General features: G+C 43.4%; 1 protein-coding gene and 1 non-coding gene across 2 annotated transcripts in view; both read right to left on the bottom strand.

Moving 5' to 3' along the window:
* The window catches only part of AFF1 (ALF transcription elongation factor 1), a 79,224-nt gene that overhangs the window by 33,973 nt on the left and 21,347 nt on the right, over nucleotides 1–23,904 (bottom strand). Inside the window, exons 2-7 of the mRNA XM_056855734.1 lie at nucleotides 13,809–13,853; nucleotides 12,552–12,638; nucleotides 11,230–11,266; nucleotides 9,039–9,090; nucleotides 296–356; nucleotides 88–125 (exon numbers count right to left, since the gene is read on the bottom strand). Coding sequence (XP_056711712.1) covers nucleotides 88–125; nucleotides 296–356; nucleotides 9,039–9,090; nucleotides 11,230–11,266; nucleotides 12,552–12,638; nucleotides 13,809–13,853 — 320 coding nt within the window. The remainder of the gene's footprint in view (nucleotides 1–87; nucleotides 126–295; nucleotides 357–9,038; nucleotides 9,091–11,229; nucleotides 11,267–12,551; nucleotides 12,639–13,808; nucleotides 13,854–23,904) is intronic.
* On the bottom strand, nucleotides 18,335–18,406 carry TRNAA-AGC (transfer RNA alanine (anticodon AGC)). Its single transcript has one exon. It is a non-coding gene; the product is annotated as a tRNA-Ala (tRNA).

The following is a 23,904-nucleotide window of genomic DNA, read 5'->3' as shown; positions in this document are numbered from 1 at the left end:
TTTCTGCCACATTTTTTTAAAAAAAACCATATCAAGTTTGTTTCCTTCTCTATTTACTCTAGTAAGATCTTTCCAAAGAAACGATACCTTGGAGGAGTGGATGAGGAAGACGGCTTATCAGAAACCTGAGCATTTAACAAAAAATAAAAAAGGGAGAGAGAAGAGGGGAGGAGAGGAAGGTTAGTTTAAGCAGCTTAGGAAGGAGAAATGGTCATGAAGATTTTAAAATGTATATCTGCAACACCTGCAGATCTACGTTCATATATATGTATATATGTAATATATATATACACACACTGACTTGGTCATCTTCACCATCTTCGCTATCGCTGAGCAGAAGGTCTTCCTGCAACGTTCTGAAAGAGAAAGAGGATAATAAATGCAACTTAATGCTTTCAAAACGAATTAACGCACCATCCTCTCTCCGGAAATCACATGATTATTCACAGGCAATGTTAAGATTGTTTTCCAAAAAAACTTTAAATCCAACTAGAGTCGATCTGTTGCTCAGGCTTGGGAAAAGTTCTGTACTCATCTGAAAACTTCCTTTGTGCTCTAGTTTGTGCCTTCCCATTATTTTTCTTGGAAACGGGTCTGCTCTGAACACAACATTCGCTGCAAAAAAATAAAATAAGCCCAAGCAAACCATTTCCTCTCCAAGATAATAAGGTTTTATGCTTCCAAGAGTCTCTACTCATGAAAACAAAATAGCCAGTGTCATCAAGGGAGACTCGAGATTTATGAAGGTTCTGCTAGGCGTTCCTAAATACCCAAATGATTACATCTAGAGACGAGGACCTTCCTGGCTGTGAAATTAAGGAAGAACTGTGAGCACTACATAGGGTTGCCATTTCTGGGTTGTGAAGTTCCTTGACATTTTGGGGAGGGAGCTCAGCAGCATGTAATGCCCTAGAGTCCACTCTCCAAAGCAGCTATTTCCTCCAGGGGAAGTCATTTCTGTCATCTGTAGATCAGTTCCCAGAGATCTCCAGGCCCCACCTGGAGGATGGCAACCATGGCACCAGGCCATATTTAGACACAACTGTATGCGGCTACAGCCACGAGTCTTTGAAGTCCACAGGTTCGCCTCCTCCTGTCCCTCCCTCCTTCCCTTAGAAGTGGTTCAGACAGTAAAGACTTCCAGATTTTCAAATCACAGTTGGTTGTGATGTTCAAAGAGGGCAAATTGTGGTTTATCTTCTTTCCTACAAACCAAGTGATGATGAACTGGTAGTGATGATGAACTAATGAAAGATTTTCATACTGTATGCTGCTTAAAGAAATTAAGAGACCAATCACCAATTCACATCAATCCTCTGAAATAAGCAAGGATACTCATCAGATTCAAGACCTTGCCGTCTTCCTGCTTTTACCATCACCACTCTCATAATATCATGGAAATCTCTATGTGATATTTCTATAGACAATTCTGAAATGCAATGCTGATTTCGCACCGTATGCCAGTTTGAGACTCTTTCTTTTTAAAAAAAATAATAATACCTAAAATGGATTTCATTTTTTGCATTTGTTCTTTTAATAAAAACCAGAAAGGCTTTTCTGTCTAACTATTTTTCTTCTTTTGCTCAAATGACTTAATAAAGGTAAATACTGGGTTTTTTCCCCATTTAAATGTCAGGTTGCACTCTGAAAGTACATCTAAGTGAAGACACTGAAACATGAATAGCTCTGGGATGGATCCAGGCAGTTGTCTGATACCAAATAATGCTCCCAAGAGCTGAGAAGAGGAAGTGACAGATATCAAATCAAAATAAAACCACAGGCAGTACAGGACTGTTAGCCAGATGATAAGATCTAATGGGTGGGATCCAGCAGTAGATTTCCACTAACGGAGGCGGGGTGTTTTTTTTATCAATTCTCCCTTTCCACTGCAAACCCTTCACACTGATGGTCCTCCAGAAGCAGCGTATCAAGGGAGCATTTTGGGCTGAAGAAGAATGAGGGAGGCAATAGAATCACATGAACACATGAAGCTGCCTTATACTGAATCAGACCCTTGGTCCATCAAAGTCAGTACTGTCTACTCAGACCGGCGGCAGCTCTCCAGGGTCTCAGGTAGAGGTCTTTCACATCACCTACTTGCCTGGTCCCTTTAACTGAAGATGCCAGGGATTGAACCTGGGACCTTCTGCATGTCAAGCAGATGCTCTATCACTGAGCCACAGCCCCTCCTGTTCCGCTTCCTGGAATCTTCTCAGTGGAAATTACTGCTGGATTTTGTGCTGCTTCATACTGCTGAGCCATACAAAAACATTCCTTGCACATGGAAAAGTTACTATGTCAGGAAGAAAGCACAGGATTTTTCAGTGGTCAAAGGGGATACCCTCCTCCATTTTCAGAAAAGCTGGTTGGATCCAACCCCTAGATTTGTATTTCAACAATTCTGCAATACTTTCTCTCTCAGTAAGCACCGCAGTGTTTTTCTTGGGTTGCGTCCCCTGCTGAAGGTACACGCAGCACCATTCCCTGCCCTTCGGTTATGTCACTAAGAAAACAAGAGCTGGTTTGCAAGAGACTGGAAATGCTGTTAATGAAAAAAAATTTTTAAAGAGCATATTCCTGGCTCAGGGAAACCAAGTACTATTTTAGCACAGATAAAGCTCTTCCAAGTGTTCAAAGCCAGTACATTGTCTCAGTAACCTACAAGGTAGGGTCAAGTACTCTCATTGGATGATTTTTAGATGATTTAGGTGCTCACACAGCAGCTTGTTTAAAATGGGCAGCTTGGCACGGATGTTGGCCCGATTCAGACATTGTGCAAGCATTTAAACAAGGCCCAGTACCACTTAAAAGTTCCATGGCGAGCGCCTTTGCCTTATCCAGTGTCATGTTTAAATGGAACCTGAGAAACAGACAAGAGGGTTCTTCTTTAATGACGGGCTTCTTTAACACCAGTTTGCAAAACTCAAATCAGACCTGGGAATTTGTGGTTCACAGTTCTGGTTCTCTGTGACTCTAATGCATGCAGCCTCTTGCTCACAATGTTGTATTTTCTTCCCACTCCAGGAAAGCAAGCCAATGGTGTTACTCTAACACCACTAAAATGTTCAAATTAATCCATATTGCAAAGTTCACCATGAGCCCCTAGATTCACCTCCGATCACACAGGACAAACATTTCCGCCATACTGCCAGTATACCCAAGTACACCGGCTGTCACCACAATCAGCCTCTTATTAAGCCTCAGTCAATGTAAACACATCCTAATGAAGTTCAGTCCTTCGGCATTTGTGGCGTACAATGGACCCTATTATGTCAAGGAAGAGATCTATCAAGGGATTATATCAGCATAACCATAAACCCTGGAGGGCAATCCTGCAGATACTTCCGGAGGACTAATAAGGAGACTCTTTGCATAAATGGCCTCTTTCTTCCTAGAATCTACAGTGCAGGCTACACAAAATGACAGAATGGCAAGCACAGGATCTTCACAGAAAGATAAAAGCACGGCCAGATGGGTAACTGCAGAAGCCTGTCATTAGACACCTTTAAGGCCTGAAAAGATTCAAACGTGGAAGATATCGTGAAACAATTCTTTCACTGGAATATGGTCTTGTGGCAATTTTAAAGGGGGGGATCACACACACACACACAGATTTTCAAACCGGGGGTGAGGGGGGAATCCTGTTGCTTTAATTTTAGCTCTCGATTAACTTTCTGAGTCCAGGCAATGTATGCTGCTATTCAGAGAATTAAACATACCCAGCGAGATATGGTTGCTCCAATTCCAAAAAAAGTTGCAAGTTTATCTGCACAGAATGTCTCGGTAGAACCTTCGACTGGTTCACTTCAACCCACTCCCCTGCATGCTAAACTCCCTGCACAGAGAAAACTAATACCAGAGAGAATATAGCCCATAATGTGCTAGTTTACTACATGCAGGGAGGTTTTTTTAAGGGGAGAAATTACCTGTTACCCAGACTCTGAAACAATCCAGTTTTCTTCCTCCTCAACCTACTAATTGCATGTAGTATGTAGAAAGCCCTGTTCATCTGCTCCAAAACCTACTGTGCTTCCATGAAGACATGAAGCTGCCTTATACTGAGTCAGACCCAACACCATGAGCCTCTCGCCTATGTATTTGTGGAGCTGCTCCAGAGGACCTAACTCATTACACCCTATTCTGTCTTCTTTACACAGAGCCCAGACTTAAATTCCTCGGAGCGATTCTAAAGGGCCTAAATCTTTCTCCAGATCCAGAGAAGCTGCTCTTTCTCCTATCAGATGCCAATCCTGATGTTTCCTACGAAGTGTCACTCTTTGCTTTGTGTGTGTGTAAAGTGCCGTCAAGTCACAGCCGACTTATGGCGACCCCTTATGGGGTTTTCAAGGCAAGGGATGAACAGAGGTGGTTTGCCAAATCCGAGCTAAAGCTGTTTTTAATCAGGGATCTTAACATATTTAAATACTAGTTTCTTGTGGGTCAGACTGTTTTAAAACAATTTTAGTGTAATTTTATGTTATTTTAATATTATTTTAATATTTTGTTTGGTGGATTGTGATGGCCTGCAGCCACAGACAATAAACTTTATCACTATCAGTATCACTGAATCAGACCCTGGGTCTATCAAAATCAGTATTGTCTACTCAGACCGGCAGCGGCTCTCCAGGGTCTCAGGCAGAGGGTCTTTCCCATCACCCACTTGCCTAGTCCCTTTAACTGGAGATGCCGGGGATTGAACCTGGGACCTTGTGCATGCCAAGCAGATGCTCTGCCACTGAGCCACAGCCCTTCTCCCGGCATATTCCATCACAGCAACTGCATATAATTGGCAATGTATATGCTTTGGGTGCCCAGGCTGATTCCTCCACTTAACTATGGACAAGCAGGAATTCGTAGGAAACTGTACAATGGAATCAGCCCTTGCTTAGGAGGTTGTCATGAAACAAAACAGATTGTGTCCCGCCTAAGTAATCTGCTCTTAAGCATCCTAACAAAGAAGCCACATGGGTTACTTATCCCATATGCAGATGAATCCTCTTCATTAATTGGAATTAATTGGGAAGGCCTGTTAAGACACACATTCTATTTATACATGTACCCATTACCCAAAGGGCAACGCCACTTATTTTCCATTATCTTCTGAAGGGCTTCTTCTAGAAAGAAAGACAGACAAATTGCCTCTGTTGGCATATTATTAATAGCTTCCGGATAATCTATTAATAATACAAGCCAGAACTCTGCAACTGATGGATCATTCCCTGGAAGGATGGACACTTGAAAGCTTTACATCACTGTACCTGGAAACACAGGCAGAACATTTCCTAAACAAGGATTTTAAACAGGCACTTGAATGCTTTGGATTGATGTAAAGGGAAGGGCTAGATTTTTAGCAGCAAAAGCAGCTTATCACTTACACTTTCTTACGGTTTCAGCCTTCTCTTTTAGGGTGTTCCCCAACCAAAAGCAAGCAGTACCTCCACCGTTTACCTCCACTGCAGAAATCCATGCAACTAACATACGTAACTTTGACAGAGTCACTCATCTTTATGTTTTATTTTTTTCAAAGATGTTTCATGAAGCACCTTCATCCATCCCCTGCAGTACCTTTAGGAACACCACAGACAGGAAGGGTTTTGGTCATAACTGTTGTAACTGTCTTGTTTCTGAGCTTTGATTGTAATCCTCAGTGGTAACTATCTTGGATGCCAAAACTGGTAGAAAGGCTATGTTCCAATTCCACATTGCCTTGAAAATCTATTGGCTGGAGATCAGTTGTAATAGCGAGAGATTTCCAGCTACCACCTGGAGGTTGGCAACCCTAATCCTAAAACTGGGACCGAAGCCAGAATGAAATTGAAGTAGCTTCACTCAGGAGCACTTGGAGCTGCCCAGCTGCGACGTGCTTAAAAGACCTTACCCGTCCCACCCGCCCCTGAAAGCAAATTCCAGAATGCATGCACATTTAAAGCCAACTGACCACCTAACAATGCACTCCCATAAACACTTCCTCAGGAGTCATTCCAACCAAACTCAACAATCTGATTTATGAGTAAATCTTCACAGGATTTGATTGTAAAAAAAAATTTAAATCGAGTGACAGCTATCATTAAAATTAAGATGGAAACTGGTCCTTAGAGGCATTCATTTGCACAGGGTACAAATAGGACCTTATGATGTGTTGCTGTTAAAATACACACACACACACACACATATACACCCTGTATCTAAAATGACACAATACAACAATGCAACTTAATTCCAACTATCCCTCCTTGTTGATACACCACTCAAACTTTACTTGGGGAGGGCCATCTCTCTATCCTTATTAAAATGTGCCTGAAATGCTCCCTTCCAAGGCCCAGCATCTGTCAGTAAAGTCATTGGCTTGGGTAACTTTGCAAAAAAAACCAAATTTCATTACTCAACAATACTTCTGGAAAAATTACCCTAGTTAGGCTAAGACAGCAGGAGCTGCTGCTGCCAACCGTGAGAGTGAGAGAACATTCACCCACGCTTCCCCACATGGGTATCACTTTCACACCAACCACCACCTCAACATCTCGGCTTATAAACAGTGGTTTGTGTATGCACACATGGTGAAGTTACTACAATGCAGCTTTTCACCACATGCTTTTTCAAGCCTCTTCAGATGCACAGCGACTGACTGAACTGCATGTGTTCTATTATTACAGTCATTCAGATAATTTGGGGAAACAGACGTTTCGACACACACAAAGGATTAAATACAGAACGTGGGGCCTTCAGATAAGCTTTCCGGAATTCTTCCATTAAAAAAAAAAAATCTAATTCTTTATGCCACTAAGCGGGACCCAGATGGCTCATGGTAAATCACAGCCAATTAACCACACGCTGTAATAAACACTCTAAGAAAAACCTAATAAAAATCTTTCAAAGTCTTAAGGCAGGACAAGCCTGAGTACTTTCCCCAGGCACAGAAAAGGGCAGAGCCGAGAAGCACTCTCTCCCCTGATAGCAGCAGAAGACTGCTCTGGATATTGGAGTGGACTTGGGGTCAAACTACACAAGACATTTACTAATGTGTCAGATCAGGGCTCCCTGGACCCAAAGTGGGGTGTTGACACTCGTTTTTTAAAAAGAACAAGTTGGGTCTTTTAACATCTCTTGTAGTTTTGCCTCTATAGGTGACCCAAGGAAGAGCAAGACTTGGCAGTTGGTCTTGCATCAACCTAGGCTGGAACTCTCACCTCTGGAGGAAGAGGAAGGAGGAGGAGGAGGAGGAGGAGGAGGAGGACGAAGAGTTGGTTTTGGTATGCCGACTTTCTCTACCACTTAAGGGAGAATCAAACCGGCTTACAATCACCTTCCTTGCCCCTCCCCACAACAGACACCCTGGGAGGTAGGTGGGGCTGAGAGAGTGTGACTAGCCCAAGGTCACCCAGCTGGCTTCATGTGTAGGAGTGGGGAAACAAATCCGGTTCACCACATTAGCCTTTCCTTTAAATTCATTCTTTATGCTTGTGGACCAACAGGTCATAAGCAAAACAAATACAATGCATTCCATAATGCATAAATAACCATACATACAAAAATATGATATCTAAACGGTACCGTTAAAAAGAGGTATAATTAAAAAACATAGATAAAAATTTTGCCGCAGCGAGAGTTACATTTGGGTCAGATTAGCCTCCGCTGCTCATATGAAGGAGTGGGGAATCAAACCCGGTTCTCCAGATCAGAGTCCACCGCTCCAAACCACTGCTCTTAACCACTACACCATGCTGGCTCTCCCTCTCAAGAGGGGGGACCCTGCAGGGGAACCCACAAGGATGGGGAAATGTGGAAGACCTCTTCTGGAGACCCTGGAGAGCCGCTGCCAGTCTGAATAGACGGTTCTGATTCTATGGGGCCAAAGGTCTGATTCAGTACACAGCAACTACCTGTGTTCATGTTGCTGCGATTTCAAAAGACAGAGGAAAGGAGAATTTTCTGGGGTGGACTTTTGGTGCCAGGCATAGCTCATCGCTCGTTCTCCATGGTTCAGATACAAAAACTGCCTTTGGTTTGCTGCGGAGCACACACGGCCACAAAAGCTTCTCACAGCCTGTGAAAGCCAGTGAAAATGCCAGAAGAGCACATTTCTCATCCCTGCCTGACTTCCTGGGTTAAAGAGTATGTCTGGATCCATTTAATGCATGTGGGCGGAGCGCCTCTTTACAGTGGGAAAGTAGGTAAACAGGAACAGCCATGTGGTTTGCCAACCATGCGAGTACTTCCCCTATAACCCGTTTGGGCAAAAATAACCTTCCATCCAGGCAGCTAACATGGATGATGCTTGCAGCTGTTGTTCCTGCAATTTAGTGCAGGTTTTTGGTGGCAACTACGTATCAACTGGGGCAAAGTTTAAACATCAAATCAATACTTTTCCAACTTCCTTTGGAAGTCAGTTCAACTGGGGTATTACTGGCATTACCTTTCATTTTTTTAATTAAATGGGAATATAACACTAAAAGAAAATGGAAATATAAAATTACTAAAATACTCATAATACAAATTATTGAAAAGAAACTAAAACCGTGCTGCTAATATAACTAAAATACCCGTAACAGTGAACCAAGCAATACTCTATCTATTTATCTAAAATTCACATGATTATTACATCACTCCCTCTGCGATTTACACAGTGAAGTTTCCATCCTTGAAATTGTTAAATGCCAATGAGCATCCAGTTCTTCTGTACTTTTGTCATTGTTATAATACGTCAACTTAATTAAAGCATAGGATGCTTTAACCTTATCAAGCCAATAATTTAAATCAGGGAATTTATTGCTTTTCCAATATCTCGCATGGCATTACTTTTCAAATGTGGCCTGTAGTTCAACCCGCACAACATGTGGCTACCCCTTAAACAACCACAACAACCTACACCTCGGGGGGAAACAGCCAGTTATACTAGAATTCAAAGTCTACGATAACAGCAGATGCTAATGAGGTCATATATTTTAAAGGTTAGATTCACCACAAAAACAAAGCCCTGATCATCCTAATTTCTGCAACAGTTCTTTAAATGCACAGGAAAATAAAGTTTAGCTACTTACGATGTTCCTTGCTGAGAAACAGACAAGGCTTTAGAAGGTGCATCATACTGCTCTGTAAAAGAAAAGAAAAAAAGGAGTAATTGTGTCAGGCTATGCATGCGTATCTCCCTTCATTGTACTGCACTGATTCTCTGTCTCTCAGGTAATGTTATACATCTGATATATTGGAGGAAAATCGTGGTAAACAGCTAGGACATTGCTAAGAGTTCTGAGCAACAGTGGAGGCTAGAGAACAAACCCCATCTTTTCTGCTTCTAACAGCCCGTTCCTGAGCTTGGAGGCCGAATGGACTCAGGAGGCGCAGTGACCCCTACGCCGACATCCGTGCCACTTGTGCTGTCTAAGCTGGCACGGATGCTGGCATTGGGGCACTTACACCAGCCCCTCTGGACTGCTGCAGCAGCGTAGCCCTCGGACATTGGCTCTGCCTCCTGCCAGCATCCTGGGAGGCATTCCCTGGGTGTTCCAGGGTGCAGAGCGGCTGGCAGGCAACTTCCTAACCCTTTTCACCCTAGGAACACGCCCCCTAAGCAACACTGGCGCTACACCACCTTTCTGTTGGTGCAGCAGTGAAACCTCTTTGGAGGCGTTGCAGCACCACCACAGCCACGCTGTCCCCAGCCACGGCAGCTCTCAGGAATGGGCTGTAAGTCATTTTGGTCCTTCTGAATATTTTCTTTGTTTACAGAATATAACGTACAGCAGCAGCAGTTGTGGTTCATAAATCTCACCATGATTTTATCTAGTCAACTAAAACTGCCCACATCTGCATATGGGAAAAAATTCTAAAGAAAAGCCTCATATTTTGACTTCACATGATAAGCATATGCATCTCAACAGGCATTAACAAGAAGTACTTCTCCTCCCCCTCTCTCCTCTGTCTCTCTCTCTCACACGCAGGATTTCCCATCTGCAGTTTGCAACAAGTACTTGCATTAAAAACAAATAAGAGTATTTAAACATCAGCTAGCTTACTAAACTGGGAAGACCAAAATATAATTTGGCTACAAGTTGCAAGGATATTATTTTCTAGTTAAAAGGTATTTATTTACTAGTTAAAAAGGTTATTATTTACTAGTTAAAGGTAGTCCCCTGTGCAAGCACCAGATCATTCCTGACCCATGGGGTGACGTCACATCCCGACGTTTACTAGGCAGACTTTGTTTACGGGGTGGTTTGCCAGTGCCTTCCCCAGCCATCTTCCCTTTACCCCCAGCAAGCTGGGTACTCATTTTACCGACCTCGGAAAGATGGAAGGCTGAGTCAACCTTGAGCCGGCTACCTGAAACCAACTTCCATCGGGGTCGAACTCGGGTCGTGAGCAGAGCTTGGACTGCAGTACTGCAGCTTGCCACTCTGCGCCACGGGTCTCCTATTTACTAGTTACTCTATTTGATTTCCAAGCCCTGGCCCCTGTGCAGATAGTCACAGCTGCACAATAGGCAGGCTGCAAAGAGAGAAATCCCTAGGTCTGCAGCAAAATGCAACTTTTTCCCTTAAATCCCAAACTCCCCGTCTCCCCAATAAAAAAGGGGATTACTGCAGTCTGCACATGCGTCTGGGTCACATCATATAACATTGTGAAGGCAACCGAAAAACCACAAGGCTTCAGGTACCATTTGGGGTTGTCTTATCAACCTGGCTAAACACCTCCGGCCATGCTGTTGGGCCTGCTTATGTAGTCCCACGCCATTCGTCAAGGTTCTGGCGTCAGATAGAATACCTGACGCTTGGCCAGGGGCGCTGTACTCTGCAGTGGCACAGCAAGAGCTGCATACTTCAGCATCTGCTGAGTTGCCACAGCAACCCAAAATGGCATCCGAAGCCTCAGAAAGTCATTGTGCAAGACTGGGAGTCGTTTTGAGTTGCCACAGCAACCCAGTGGGGCACCGAGGCCTCCTCCCAATTCAAGCTGGCAAGAACAATGATGGCAAGAGGGGGAAGTAGGGCAGAAGCAGGAGGGGGATGACCCCTTGCCGTTTTTCATACGTCAACTGCCTGTAAAGTACACTTTGCAACAGATATTACGTACACCGGGTTCAAGCCCACCAGGCAATACCGCCGTGTAGCCTTCCCCTCTTTTCAATGAGTTTTTGGGATTTCTTTCCAATCCCCACATAAATAATCACAGTGCAGTGGGATACAGCAGATTTTATCCATTCGCCCATTGTTTTTAAGTCATTTTACTTACTCTGGCTCTGTATTACTGATCCAGCATGCTGGGATTCCTAGAAAGAAGAAAGATTGCAAGATTTTAGCATTGTATGAACTGTGGAGTCGCATTGTATGAACTGTGGAGTCGCCTGTGCAAATCTGGGCTCTGCCATGAACTTTCAACACTCCCGCCTGCAATATGGGGATAACACAGGCCTATCTTGCAGGGCTGATGTGAACTTCACTGAGATACTGTATGGGAAAATGCACTGAACGCTTTAAAGGGCAATGAACTGTTAAGTTGTTATAATTTTCAGAAGATGTGCTCAAGGAAGAACTCCAGTTCCACGCTCTGCCCAAATGATATTTCTAGGAAGCTTACAAATAATCCCTCCATAATAAAATGCCTGTAGTTTTATTAAATCCATCGCTGTATAGCCCAAAACTGCACAAAATGATACCAAATGAAGAACAAGAGATGAACACAGACACATGAGTTTGAAACAGGATGTCGTGTGAAACAGGATGCTAGACTACATGGATCAGCAGGGCTCGTGTGTGTGTGTTATAAATGCCGTCAAGTTTCTTCCAACTCATGGGGACCCTATGAATCAAAGTCCTCCAAAATGCCCTATCTTTGACAGCCTTGCTCAGGTCTTGCAAACTGAGGGCTGTGGCTTCCTTTATTGAGTCAATCCATCTCTTGTTGGGTCTTCCTCTTTTCATGCTGCCCTCAACTTTTCCTAGCATGACTGTCTTTTCCAGTGACTCTTGTCTTCTCATAATGTGACCAAAATACGATAGCCTCAGTTTAGTCATTTTAGCTTCTAGGGTCAGTTCAGGCTTGATTTGATCTATAACCCACTGATTTGTTTTTCTGGCAGTCCACAGTATCCGTAACACCTTCCTCCAACACCACATTTCAAAGGAATCTACTTTCTTCCTATCAGCTTTCTTCAATATCCAGCTTTCTTATGAAACCCAGGCAACTCAAATCGAGGAAAAGTAAACCCTGGTCCAATTTTCATGCAAATGATACACATTGATGTCTCCATGTTGTATTTTTTAATGTAACCTTTACCATTTCAAAATTCTAGCCAAGTGCTGGAAAGCTGTATGAGCGAGATTTGTGTCCAGTAGCTGACTGGTTCAAGGGTATATTCACTTTTGAGAATCAACACTAGCTGATGAAGGGAACGTTGACTCCCAGAAGCTTATACCCTGGAAATATTATTGGTCTTTAAGGGGCTACTGCGCCCAAATCTTGCTCTTCTAGTGCAGACCAACACGGCTGTCCAGCTCAAAAGCTAAATATATTTTAAATCAGTCATAGGCAAGAGTGTAAATTAATGTTTTTACCTTTGCAGGAAAAGGAAACTTAGAAGGCTCAGCTGTGCTAGGAGTATGGATAGCTGTCAAAGGAGGTGGCCATGAATGGGTCATTTCCTGGGGAAATGTTGAGGAGAAAAATCAGACTTTAAGAACTAATTTATCTTCCCGTCCGACCCACTACCTTCAGGGCCTTGGGAAACCCCAAGCATTGGAATACGGCAAAGACATGCCAGAATCAGATTCTGTTTCCTGGTACTTGAGATCCTCCCCTCTCTAAGTGTAGGGATGGACAGAGGAACCACTACCACCAGGTCCATGTTATGCACGGCAGAGAGGCAGCTCTAAATCTTAATAAAGAACTGCAGCTAATCTTGGACCCCTGACAGGTTTATCTAGAGGTGTTTGCAAATGTGATCTTATAGCATTTCTGGGAGAAGAACAGCTCTTTTCCTGCAGAAATATGTATTTCTCTAGAAACAACTCCTGCATAAGGCAGACTGTTGGTCACTCGGCTGTCAATGCAAAATGTCCAGTACAGATGTTCCCCCTGCAGCATCCCGGCCCCTTTAATGGCCAACGTTGATTTATTCTGAAGAGTAGGCATGTCTCACCAATGACCTCTTCTTAGTTCAACAGTTATTAGGCATGGGACATAGTTAACTATACCCATGATTTTGGTGGTGAAGACTCTTTTTTTCCATAGAACATATAAATAACTTATGGAATTCACTACCACAAGAAATGGTGAGCACAATTAACTCAGCATAAAAAAAGAGATTAGCCCAGATTCATAGAAGACAGGTCTAACAACAACTTCTGGGCACAATAACTAAACTGAGCCTCCATATACAGATGCCGTATACCCCTGAGCATCAGATGTTGATCAGAAGAATCCATCTGGCATTGGCTAGAACAGAATGCAGGAGCTTATCGACCTTGGTCTGACCCAGCAGAAGTCCATGACCAAATTATCTGGGGAGTGGAATTATGTTTCTTGCCCGTGGTGTTAGCAATTTACACACACACAAAATCGAACACAAAGTTTTGCTTTAAATCTTGTAACAAGGATCATGCTAAAATACTCAGGTTGCATCACCCGCATTGTTTTATTGGAAGGCATTACCATCTCTCTCCCTGCTTTGGCCAGCAAAACAATGTTTGGATTTGTACCTGGGAGCTGACAACAGATGCAGGAAATGATCTCTTCCTTTTTAACAGAAATAGGTATGTCTGCTCCCCCAAGTATCTCTCCAAGCAGACGTCGACCACCAGTGAAGCACTCACCTTTAAAATTTCTTCAACGCAATGAACTTCATTGGAGAAGGACTGCTGAAATACACGAAGAAAAAAAAATAAGTGTGGTTAACCTGAGGACTGATGGCAGATTCAAGAGCAGAAACATAAACAAAGGAGAGTTGCTGAAATAGCTATTTTATGTGCCCTGTATGATTTTTTTAAATAAACTTTGTGCATGAACGGCTGGGCTTCTTATCTGCACCCAACTGTGTGTTCTAAGGAGAAAAACCTTCTCAGATAAACCACATCCCCAATCCACTGGAAGTCTGCGATAGGTGGATCTACACTCATCCATCATCCAAAAATTAAGGATGCTGTTTGGCCAGATGAGATTTTGAATGTTCCAATAAACTCCCAGCATCTGGCAAGTGCCTCATTTTCAAGTAATGCAGCAGGTATAGTCCTGGACTTGTGTCCTAAGAATTCAGTCCTACATCATTCCTTTTTCCATGGTTAGCTCTTTCTGCTGCTTGTAAGGAAGCACACACAAAGTAACCACTACCACAGGAGGCTGCCCCTCCAAGGAATACTGGCTGGTGTGAACACAGCTGAAGTCTCTCTCTCCTGTTCTCTACAAGATCATAAGAGCCACACCCACTTCTTTGTTACAGAAACACTCAGAAATTCACCTTTGTCCACCACACCCACGCACAACAGCTTACACGCTTTCTTGCAGGCGGAGCAATTCTCACTCCCCCCCCCCCGTGGAGGAGGAGAAGGCAAGTCTCAGCTAGGATTCGGCATGTTAATCCAACATTTAGCAAGCATTGTACCATCCAATGGTAAACTGTTATGTGGTGGAGGATCAGTGCTTGGGATGAAAAGAAATAAAAGTAGTGTTCCCCAATAAAACTCAGAGAAGAAACAGCAAGTAACTGATGTCCAACTGGACCCCCCCGATCGGAGATGTGACATTACCTATAGATTTGGTGGATTCTTTATGAACTGATAAGCAAAATTCAGAGATCTCCTCACAAATCTAGCCTCTCTGGTCTAAATTATTTGGTCTCTCCTCTCCTCCCTTCTCTGTGCAAGGGAGGTTTCCTCCCTGCTCACTCTACATTCTGGGTCCTTCCTATTCTTTTTCTCCATAGGTCCTTCCCCGCCCCTCAACCTGGTGTTCCTGTTCTTTCTCTTCTGAATTCCCAGTCCCTAGATTAAGTGAGCATCTAAGTATGCTTCCTTCACATTTGGTGGGCCAGTTGTCAAATATGTTTGCAAACTTCTGCCTGAAAAATTCCATCATATCAGCTCAGCCAATGGCTAGAAAGGGCTTCCACTTGTCAGGACAGCCACCAGCCTAGCTTTTTGAATCCTACCGTCATATATTCTGCTTTAACTCCCTTCGTAGCAGTTTTGCATCCTTTGAAAACAGCACAAAAAGCAGTCACACAGAGCTTCTAAGAATGGAAAGGGAAGAAAACATACAAATGCATGTATGCAAAATTCAGCCTGCTCAACTGCAACTCAATTGTAGTCTCTGCTTTTGGCCTACAAATGCAGATCCAAATCCTATTACTATGCAATATATGTGCACATGTTACACCAGCATGGTGTAGTGGTTAAGAGTGGTGGTTTGGAGTGGTAGATTCTAATCTGGAGAACCGGGTTTGATTCCCCACTCTTCCACACGAGTGGCGGACGCTAATCTGGTGAACCAGGTTGGTTTCCCCACTCCTACACAGGAAGCCAGCTGCGTGACCTTGGGCTAGTCACAGCTCTCTTAGAGCTCTCTCAGCCCCACCTACCTCACAGGGTGTCTTTTGTGGGGAAGGGAAGGTGATTGTAAGCCGGTTTGATTCCTCCTTAAAACGTAGAGAAAGTCAGCATATAAAAACCAACTCCTTTTCTTCTTATCCCAAAATACCAATTACATCAACTCACTCCTTCACAGCAAGTCAAAGCACATAAATTCTTCAATATATTTAAACCTTTTAATCCTCCCTCCCCCTTTGAGCAAAAGACACCGTTTCTGCCACCATTTTAGGCAAAAGTTGGACTGTCATCTAGAGGTTTGTCTGCTCTCCATATCCACTGACATCCTCACCAGACATGCAACCCTGGATAGCTCTCAGACTCTTTTCTTCCCAGGCCATGAAGGTTCTTCCTGGACAACTTTGCAAAATCCATCAATTTCCATTATTTGAGCTTCAACCTTCAAACTCCTTGTCTTGTGGGGAGGGGCCACAGCTCAGTGTCAATGGGCTCGCCAGCCAAGGGAGTCACCACCACCCCGCTCCCGATCCAGACTGGCGTGGCATGGCCCAGTCCGACCAAGTGATATGCATATCACATCCAGCTCTTGTAACAAATGAGTTCGACACCCCTGCCCTACAGGGTTGCCATAACACACCAGCGTGGTGTAGTGGTTAAGAGTGGTGGAGTCTGGAGAACTGGCGTTTGATTTCCTCCACATGAGCGGCTGACTCTAATCTGGTGAACTGGATTTGTTTTCCCACTCCTACCCACGAAGCCAGCTGGGTGACCTTGGGCAAGTTACAGTTCTATTAAGAGCTCTCTCAGCCCCACCTACCTCACAGGGTGTCTGTTGTGGGGAAGGGAAGGTGATTGTAAGCCGGTTTGAGTCTCCCTTAAGTGGTAGAGAAAGTCGGCATATAAAAACCAGCTCTTCTTCTTCGAGTTGATGGTGTTTTCCATCAACCAAGTTTTAAACACCGGTAATTATACTTTCCCACATTTGTCTCTTGCTACCAACATTTTACCACTTTGAGATTTTAAGATCTTTGAGGGCAGAGTCTGGAACTGAACATATATTCAATGGTTTCACAGACGTATGAACAGATGATGCTATATACGTATTAAATAAACAATGAAATTAATTAAAGATGTTCATGGCATTTGCAAGTCAATGAAAAGCAAATGAAAACAGGCCTCCCAAAACCTGAGCTGCTAAGGCCAGCATTCCATGCAAGTCCTGAGCAACTTTGTAACTCGGGGACATAACTGGCTGTTGCCAAATTCAGTCAACATGTCTTGCAAGCACAACTTGGCTTCGACCTTGCAAAGGGAGACGCTGGGGTAAGAATTTGCAGACAGCATGCAAGAAAGTCTTAAACTCTGTTGTTCAGCCGTGAAGTACAGGCACCACAAAACATTCATGTCGCTTTTAGCATACATTCATCACCGATAAAGTCCAACTAAAGGCAAATATTGAAATGTATACTTTGAAACAAAGCCAAGCTACCCCATCACAGGTCAAACAGCATGGGCAGGGAGAAAGCAGGGGGCTTGCATGGAATAGCCTCGCTGCCCTCTTTTCAGTTTTCAACCTTTGACAGATATGTTTATATCAGATAAAATTATTCATATACTTTTAGGGAGACTGAGTATAGAACGCTCAGGAAAGCAGGTAGAATTATGTCTGTGATCATGGCTGTGATCCAAAAGTATACCTACTAGATTATATTATTAAGCTTCCCAAATGAATCACCTCCCCCCCCAAAAAAAAAAAAAAAAAAAAAAAAACAGAGGAAGCCATCAGTTTGCATTTTTGGGCAGGTGATGTTTCACAGAAACCTTTGCCTGGACCATTTAACATTCAAAAGATATCCTTGCTTTTAAACAAGGTGGAGAAAGAAAGAGCTCAAAGAGGAAGCAATTTGCCTGAGACCACACAGTGAGCTCTCAGCTGAGATTTGAACCAGAGACTTCTCAGCTAGTGTAGCACTGACTTAACCACTAGGCCACACTGTCTGTTTCATTTTTAACCTACCCTTCCATCAAAGGAGCTCAGGGTTCTCCCCACCTCCATTCTCAATAGAAAGTGCTTAGACAAACAACAGAACTGTGTTCTAAAAACAATATAACTTTCTCCATAGTATGCCATTTACAACACCTATAAATCAATAACTCATCCTAGATTCATACATTTTACATTTTGGGGGAGGGGAGGGGATCTGTTTTTAGCTAAGGAATGCTGGAGACCACCTTCCCCCTATGGTTTGAAGTGACCGTGCAAAATTCCCAGTTAAAGCCAGCCCCCTTCCATTTTCAAGACTAAATTTCTTCTCTTTTTATTAACTTGCACACTGAGTTAATAAGAAAGGAACATAATATTTACATAATATTTAATAGTAGGGGAAATAGCAACTCTTACTGCCAGTGTAGATAGAAGCATGTAGCTTTTGCATTTTGCAGATGTCTTCATCAGGCAAAATAGAAAGGTAATAAGATCACACGTATATAAGTGGTCCATCTTCATTCCAAAAGACTGGGGGGGATATGTACTGCTGTGCACATAAGAGAGAGATGTGCAGAGCAAGCACATGATCCCACGATTCGTTCCCCATATCCACAGTTAACAACATCAGGGAGTCTTATGTCTGCATTGGCCCATATAGCTAAGTACATCTCACATGAACACATGAAGCTCCCTTATACTGAATCAGACCCTTGGTCCATCAAAGTCAGTATTGTCTACTCAGACCGGCAGCAGCTCTCCAGGTTCTCAGGTGGAGGTCTTTCACATCACCTATTTGCCTAGTCCTTTTATCTGGAGATGCCAAGGATTGAACCTGGGACCTTCTGCATGCTAAGCAGATGCTCTACCACTGAGCCACAGCCCCTCCCCAAAATGACACATGAATACATGAAGCTGCCTTATGCTGAATTAGTCCATTGGTCCATCAAGGTCAGTACTGTCTATTCAGGCCGGCAGCGGCTCACCAGGGTCTCAGGCAGGGGTCTTTCACATCACCTCCTACCTGGCCCTTTTAACTGGAGATGCCAGGGATTGAACCTAGGACCTTCTGCATGCCAAGAAGATATTCTATCATTGAGCCATGGCTCTTAATAAGGGGACTCATTTCAACCTCCAATCTGACCTTTGAACACAAACCAGGAGCTGAATTCATATCATTGCCCCAGAGTTACTGATGGCGTAAATACTCTTAATATCACTAAGCTTTCTCTTAACTAGGGAGACAAATAGAATGGCTTGCAGTGAACAATGATGAGTTCCATCCCCCTATCCAGAAATTCACGGTTAGTGCATATGAGAGCCAACAGGTTATAGTGGTTAGAGGATCCGATTAGGATCTGAGAGATCCAGGTTCAGATCCCCGCTCTGCCATGGAAGTTTTCTGGGTAGGCGGACCTTGGGCCAGTCATACACTGTCAGCCTACCCTACCCCACAGGGTTGTTGCGAGAATAAAATGGAGGAGGGATGGCTTCGGCCGGGGAGGGCGGGCTAAAAATCACAAAGTAAATAAATAAATAAAATAAACAATGTAAGCTCTTTGGGTCTCCATTGGGGAGAAAGTTGGGGTATAAATGAAGTAAATAAATAATTGTTTTTAAGAACTGAGTTTACAAAATATATGAGAGAACTTCCATACAGACATGCTTGTGTATGGGGAAGTGGGATATGGGGTGGAAGAGAACCAGGGCCAAGGACTGGTTCATACATGCAAGAGAATGAGGTTATCAATGATGGGGTGGGATGAAATGCATCCCTTCCAATTACAGTTGGAATATCATATTTTGGAATGGTTGCCTATGTTAAAAACTTCCTACATACAGAAAACCAGCATAGAAACGGGGAGGCGTGTAGAAACAGTGGCTCAAATCCAAGGTCAGTTTCCATTAGTACAAGGGTGATAAGTTTTCCCTCCCACTGTAAACCCACAATTCATCCCCCCCATGTTGGTCCTGTCCCATCCAGAGCAGCATTTGAGGGGCCCCGGCAGGAAAGGAGAGGCAGAAGTGTCTTCCTTTAGCAGAAGTGTCTTCCTTTAGCAGTAACCAAACTTGGGATCCAACTGCAGGGTGTTTTATGCAATGGGACATTCAAACCCAGAAGCCTGGAGTGATGCGGTACATTCAGGACTTGGCCTCTTCATTTTCTTGCATTTGTGAATCAAGTCTAACCACTTCTATGATTAGCTACACTCTCGGAATATCAAAGAACTAATTAGCACAGAAAATAGGGAGACAAATAGGCTCCACCTGCCTATAGCAATTGTTTGACCATATGAAAGTGCCTTGAGTCAGACCACTGACCAATCTAGTCCAGTATTACGTAATAACTAGCCGTGGCTCTCAGGCACAGAAAGGTATTTTTCTCAGCACCTATCACTTGGGATCTGTAACCAGAAATGTCAAGGACCAATCCTGGAATCATCTGCCACTAAGATGATATGGTATTCAGAATGATATGTTTTTTTAGAGCCCCAAGACCTTTACTCTTTACTGACTCCACAATTTGCAAAAATGTAAAACCACCCTGCAAATGCAAATTATGAAGCCACAAAGTTTTTGTAAAAGCTTTAAAAAAAAAAAAACCTCAAAGACACAAAATTCATTACATATATCAGCTCATTCAGTTTCTATGCATATCACCCCTCAGGCATTTAGGAGCACAGCAAACTGTCACCTGCCGACCAATCCCAACGAGGCGTCCACCGTGCTAACAACTAGTTGTGTAACCTAATAACTTGATTTCCAAATACACAAAATCTTACAATCACACTAGAGGACTTCTAAGTAAAGGTTCTTGGGGGACAGGTGATTGTTGTGATGCTTAATCATTTACAGAGCAATTTTAATGTCTGAGCTGCTTTACAATTTTTTTTTAATTTGTCAACCCTGTGCAGAATGGTTACTGCTGTCCTTATTTTATAGACTGGGAATGGAGGTGCAGAGATAGTTGCCACCCAGAGAGTTCACGGCTGAGCCAACACTGACCAGGGCCAAAGTCTAAGACTATGTTCCAGTGGACCACACATGCAACTAAAATACTTTCCATCCTGATGCAAATATTGGAACTGTGCAGCATAGCCACAATTGCTACATGTGGGCTGCAGCAACTCACCAAGAGCGTGTTATTTTTGTCAATTACATTCTACAGCAAGGGAACCCCTTCCCCACACATACACAGAATCATGGGAGGGGGCTCTACCCCTCTCTTCATTTCCCAATCTTTTTATTTTCCTTCCTTCCTAGCCCTGCTTTCCTACACATACACTCTTTCCCCTTCCCCCATAATCTTCATGGAGGCCCACTTCTCTCACCGCACCAAACATCTTTCAGTGGAGTAAATGATCACCAAACTCTCCTCAGCTTTTGGTTCTTGGAAGTTATCCGGGCTGTGTGACCGTGGTCTTGGTATTTTCCTTCCTGACGTTTCGCCAGCAGCTGTGGCAGGCGTCTTCAGAGGAGTAACACTGAAGGACAGTGTCTCTCAGTGGCAAGTGTGTAGGAAGAGTAATATATAGTCAGAAAGGGGTTTGAGCTGAATCATTGTCCTGCAAAAAGTAACAAAGGTAATGTGCTAACCATTGTCCTGTATCAAGATAATGTGCTAATGAGGGTGTGGTATGTTAATATGGAACTATTGTATCCTGAAGTGATCTGTTAATGTGTGAAATCTGTCTTGAAAACCTCCAGACTAACAGAGACTACAGTCAACAATAGCCATGCAGATTAGCTTTGGATTGCACACATTAACAGATCACTTCAGGATACAATGGTTCCATATTAACATACCACACCCTCATTAGCACATTATCTTGATACTTACAGGACAATGGTTAGCACATTACCTTTGTTACTTTTTGCAGGACAATGAATTCAGCTCAAACCCCTTTCTAACTATATATTACTCTTCCTACACACTTACCACTGAGAGACACTGTCCTTCAGTGTTACTCCTCTGAAGACGCCGGCCACAGCTGCTGGCGAAACGTCAGGAAAGAAAATACCAAGACCACGGTCACACAGCCTGGATAACCTACAAGAACCAATGAACTCTGACCGTGAAAGCCTTCGACCACATCTCCTCAGCTTACTCATAAAAACCTGGCAGCCACTTTGGATTAACTAAATATTGAGAAAGTGCCATCAACTGGCAACTGACTTATGGCAACCCTTCTTAGGTTTTTCAAGGGAAGAGATGAGCAGAGGTGGGTTTGTTATTGCCTGCCTCTGTGTAGCAATCCTGGCCTTTCTTTGGTGGTCTCCCATTCAAATATTAACCAGGGCTGCCCATGTTGAGCTTCCTGCCTCTGAGAAGCTTGAGCTAGGGCTATTCAGAATGAAACAGCTGCTGAAATCTCCACACAACCTATCTGATGTTTATTAACACCCCTCTCCCATTAAATTTAAGAACATTTGCCCAATCCATACCTGGCCCCATCGTGTGGATTTTTTGACCCACACATTGCGGGATAGGTTTGGAATTTTGTACAAGATTTAAAAAGTGAGATGTGTGTGGGGGTGTTTTTGAATGGGTAGGGAGAAGGTCATGTGCAGTAGGGTTAAAGTAGCATCTATGCATCCTTATAAGCAACAGGGACCTAGAGAAGTGCAATGTGGTTAGTGCAGTGAGCCAGCGTGGTGTAGTGGTTAAGAGCAGTGGTTTGGACTGAAATCTTGAGAACCGAGTTTGATTCCCTACTCCTCCACATGAGCGGCGGATGCTGATCTGGTGAACTGGGTTGGTTTCCCCACTCCTTCACATGAAGCCAGCTGGGTGACCTTGGGCTAGGTCACAGTTCTCTCCGAACTCTCTCAGCCCCACCTACCTCACAGGATGGGAAGGGAAGGGGATTGTAAACCAGTTTGATTCCCCCCTTAAGTGGTAGAGAAAGTCGGCATATGAAAACCAACTCTTCTTCTTAAAGGTGTCAGATAAAAGTTCTCAATCCCTGCTCAGCTCACTGGGTGATAACTGGGCCAATCGCTCTCTCAACTTAACCTACTTCACAGGGCTGTTGCAAAAATGAGACAATGGGAGAGAAGAATGCATGACACCCTAATCTCCTTAGAGGAAGTATGGGATAGAAAGTGTGAGACAGAGAAAGAAGCTTCTCCAGGTGGAAGATGAATGAGTGGAGGACACAGGATGGGTTTGGGAACAAGTTATGACCTGCCCATTAATTTGGGGGGGGGGATGAGTTGGTTTATGAAAGATTGGCAGAATCCCTAGTAAACGGGATATTGAGAAGCTGATGTGAATTGGGGGGAAGTATCCCTTGGCACTAAACCAAGTTTAGTAGCCATGAAATGGGATAGAAAATAAATGAGCTTTAATGCGTAAGGCGGCAGACATCATCTGCAAGTTTAATTTTATTCTTCGTTTCATCCAGCTAATATTTCTCACTTTTAGCCTGGAATGCCTAAAGCTCTCTGGATTGCTATTTACTCGGACCCAGGAGGGAGACAGATTACAACCTGAAATTTGTCCCTTCAACTAGGGCTGCTGCCTTTCCTCCGTTTCCTGCTGCATCTTTTATGATCGGAAAAAACACAGGTGATCTAAAGCAGCTATGCTTACTTCATTCGGGTCAGTTTTAAAGTCAGAAACTGCCAAGACATCTGCACTTGTTTTTGTTTTTTAATTCCATTTTCAACAGGATTAGGATTTTGTTTTTTATTTTAAAAATGGGAATGCAGATTGATTTGCAACGTGGATTTAAAAAAATATATTTATTTTGGCTGGACTTGCTTGATTACCATGCAAGGGAAAATGAAGCTCAGGTCTGCCAACAGTTTCTTCATTTCATTCCTATGTGCCCAGCAAACATTAGCATAGGTCTCACAAGAGCAGATAATATTGAAATAGACAACAGAAGAGGCTTAAATCCAAGAATATAAAGACGAGAACTTCATTTGATCCAAAGTTCCCCATAGAACACTTTGTCAGGAAAGAACCTGGCTCAGCTACATGGGAATGAATGAACAAACAGTATGAACACGTGCTGAAATTTAGTTTTGCCCACCTCAACCTGCTGTTATCTGCAATCAAGCTCTCCAGATAAGATTTAGGTCCCAACACAGAAACTGATTACTACAAGAGATGGAGGCTTATCTCCTTCACCACCACCCCACCTGCCCAGAAAAGTGATATGCCAGAAGTTAGGAGCAGGTATTACATAGTAGCTAAAGACAATCAGCTATGAAACATTAAGTCCCCAATTCTTGGGTAATCCCCTCTCCTTAAATTGTAGGGCCTCATCTGCAGCACAGGAACAATAATAATGACCTACTTTTCAGCCTCAACATAAGGATTACAACAAGATAATTAGCTTTGAATGTTGGACATGAGGCACAATGGCTAAGTCT

This window comes from Euleptes europaea, chromosome 9, assembly GCF_029931775.1.
Source record: "Euleptes europaea isolate rEulEur1 chromosome 9, rEulEur1.hap1, whole genome shotgun sequence".
NCBI lineage: Eukaryota > Metazoa > Chordata > Lepidosauria > Squamata > Sphaerodactylidae > Euleptes > Euleptes europaea.
Note: the sequence above shows the minus strand (reverse complement) of the source record. Positions and strands in the feature narration are given on the sequence as shown.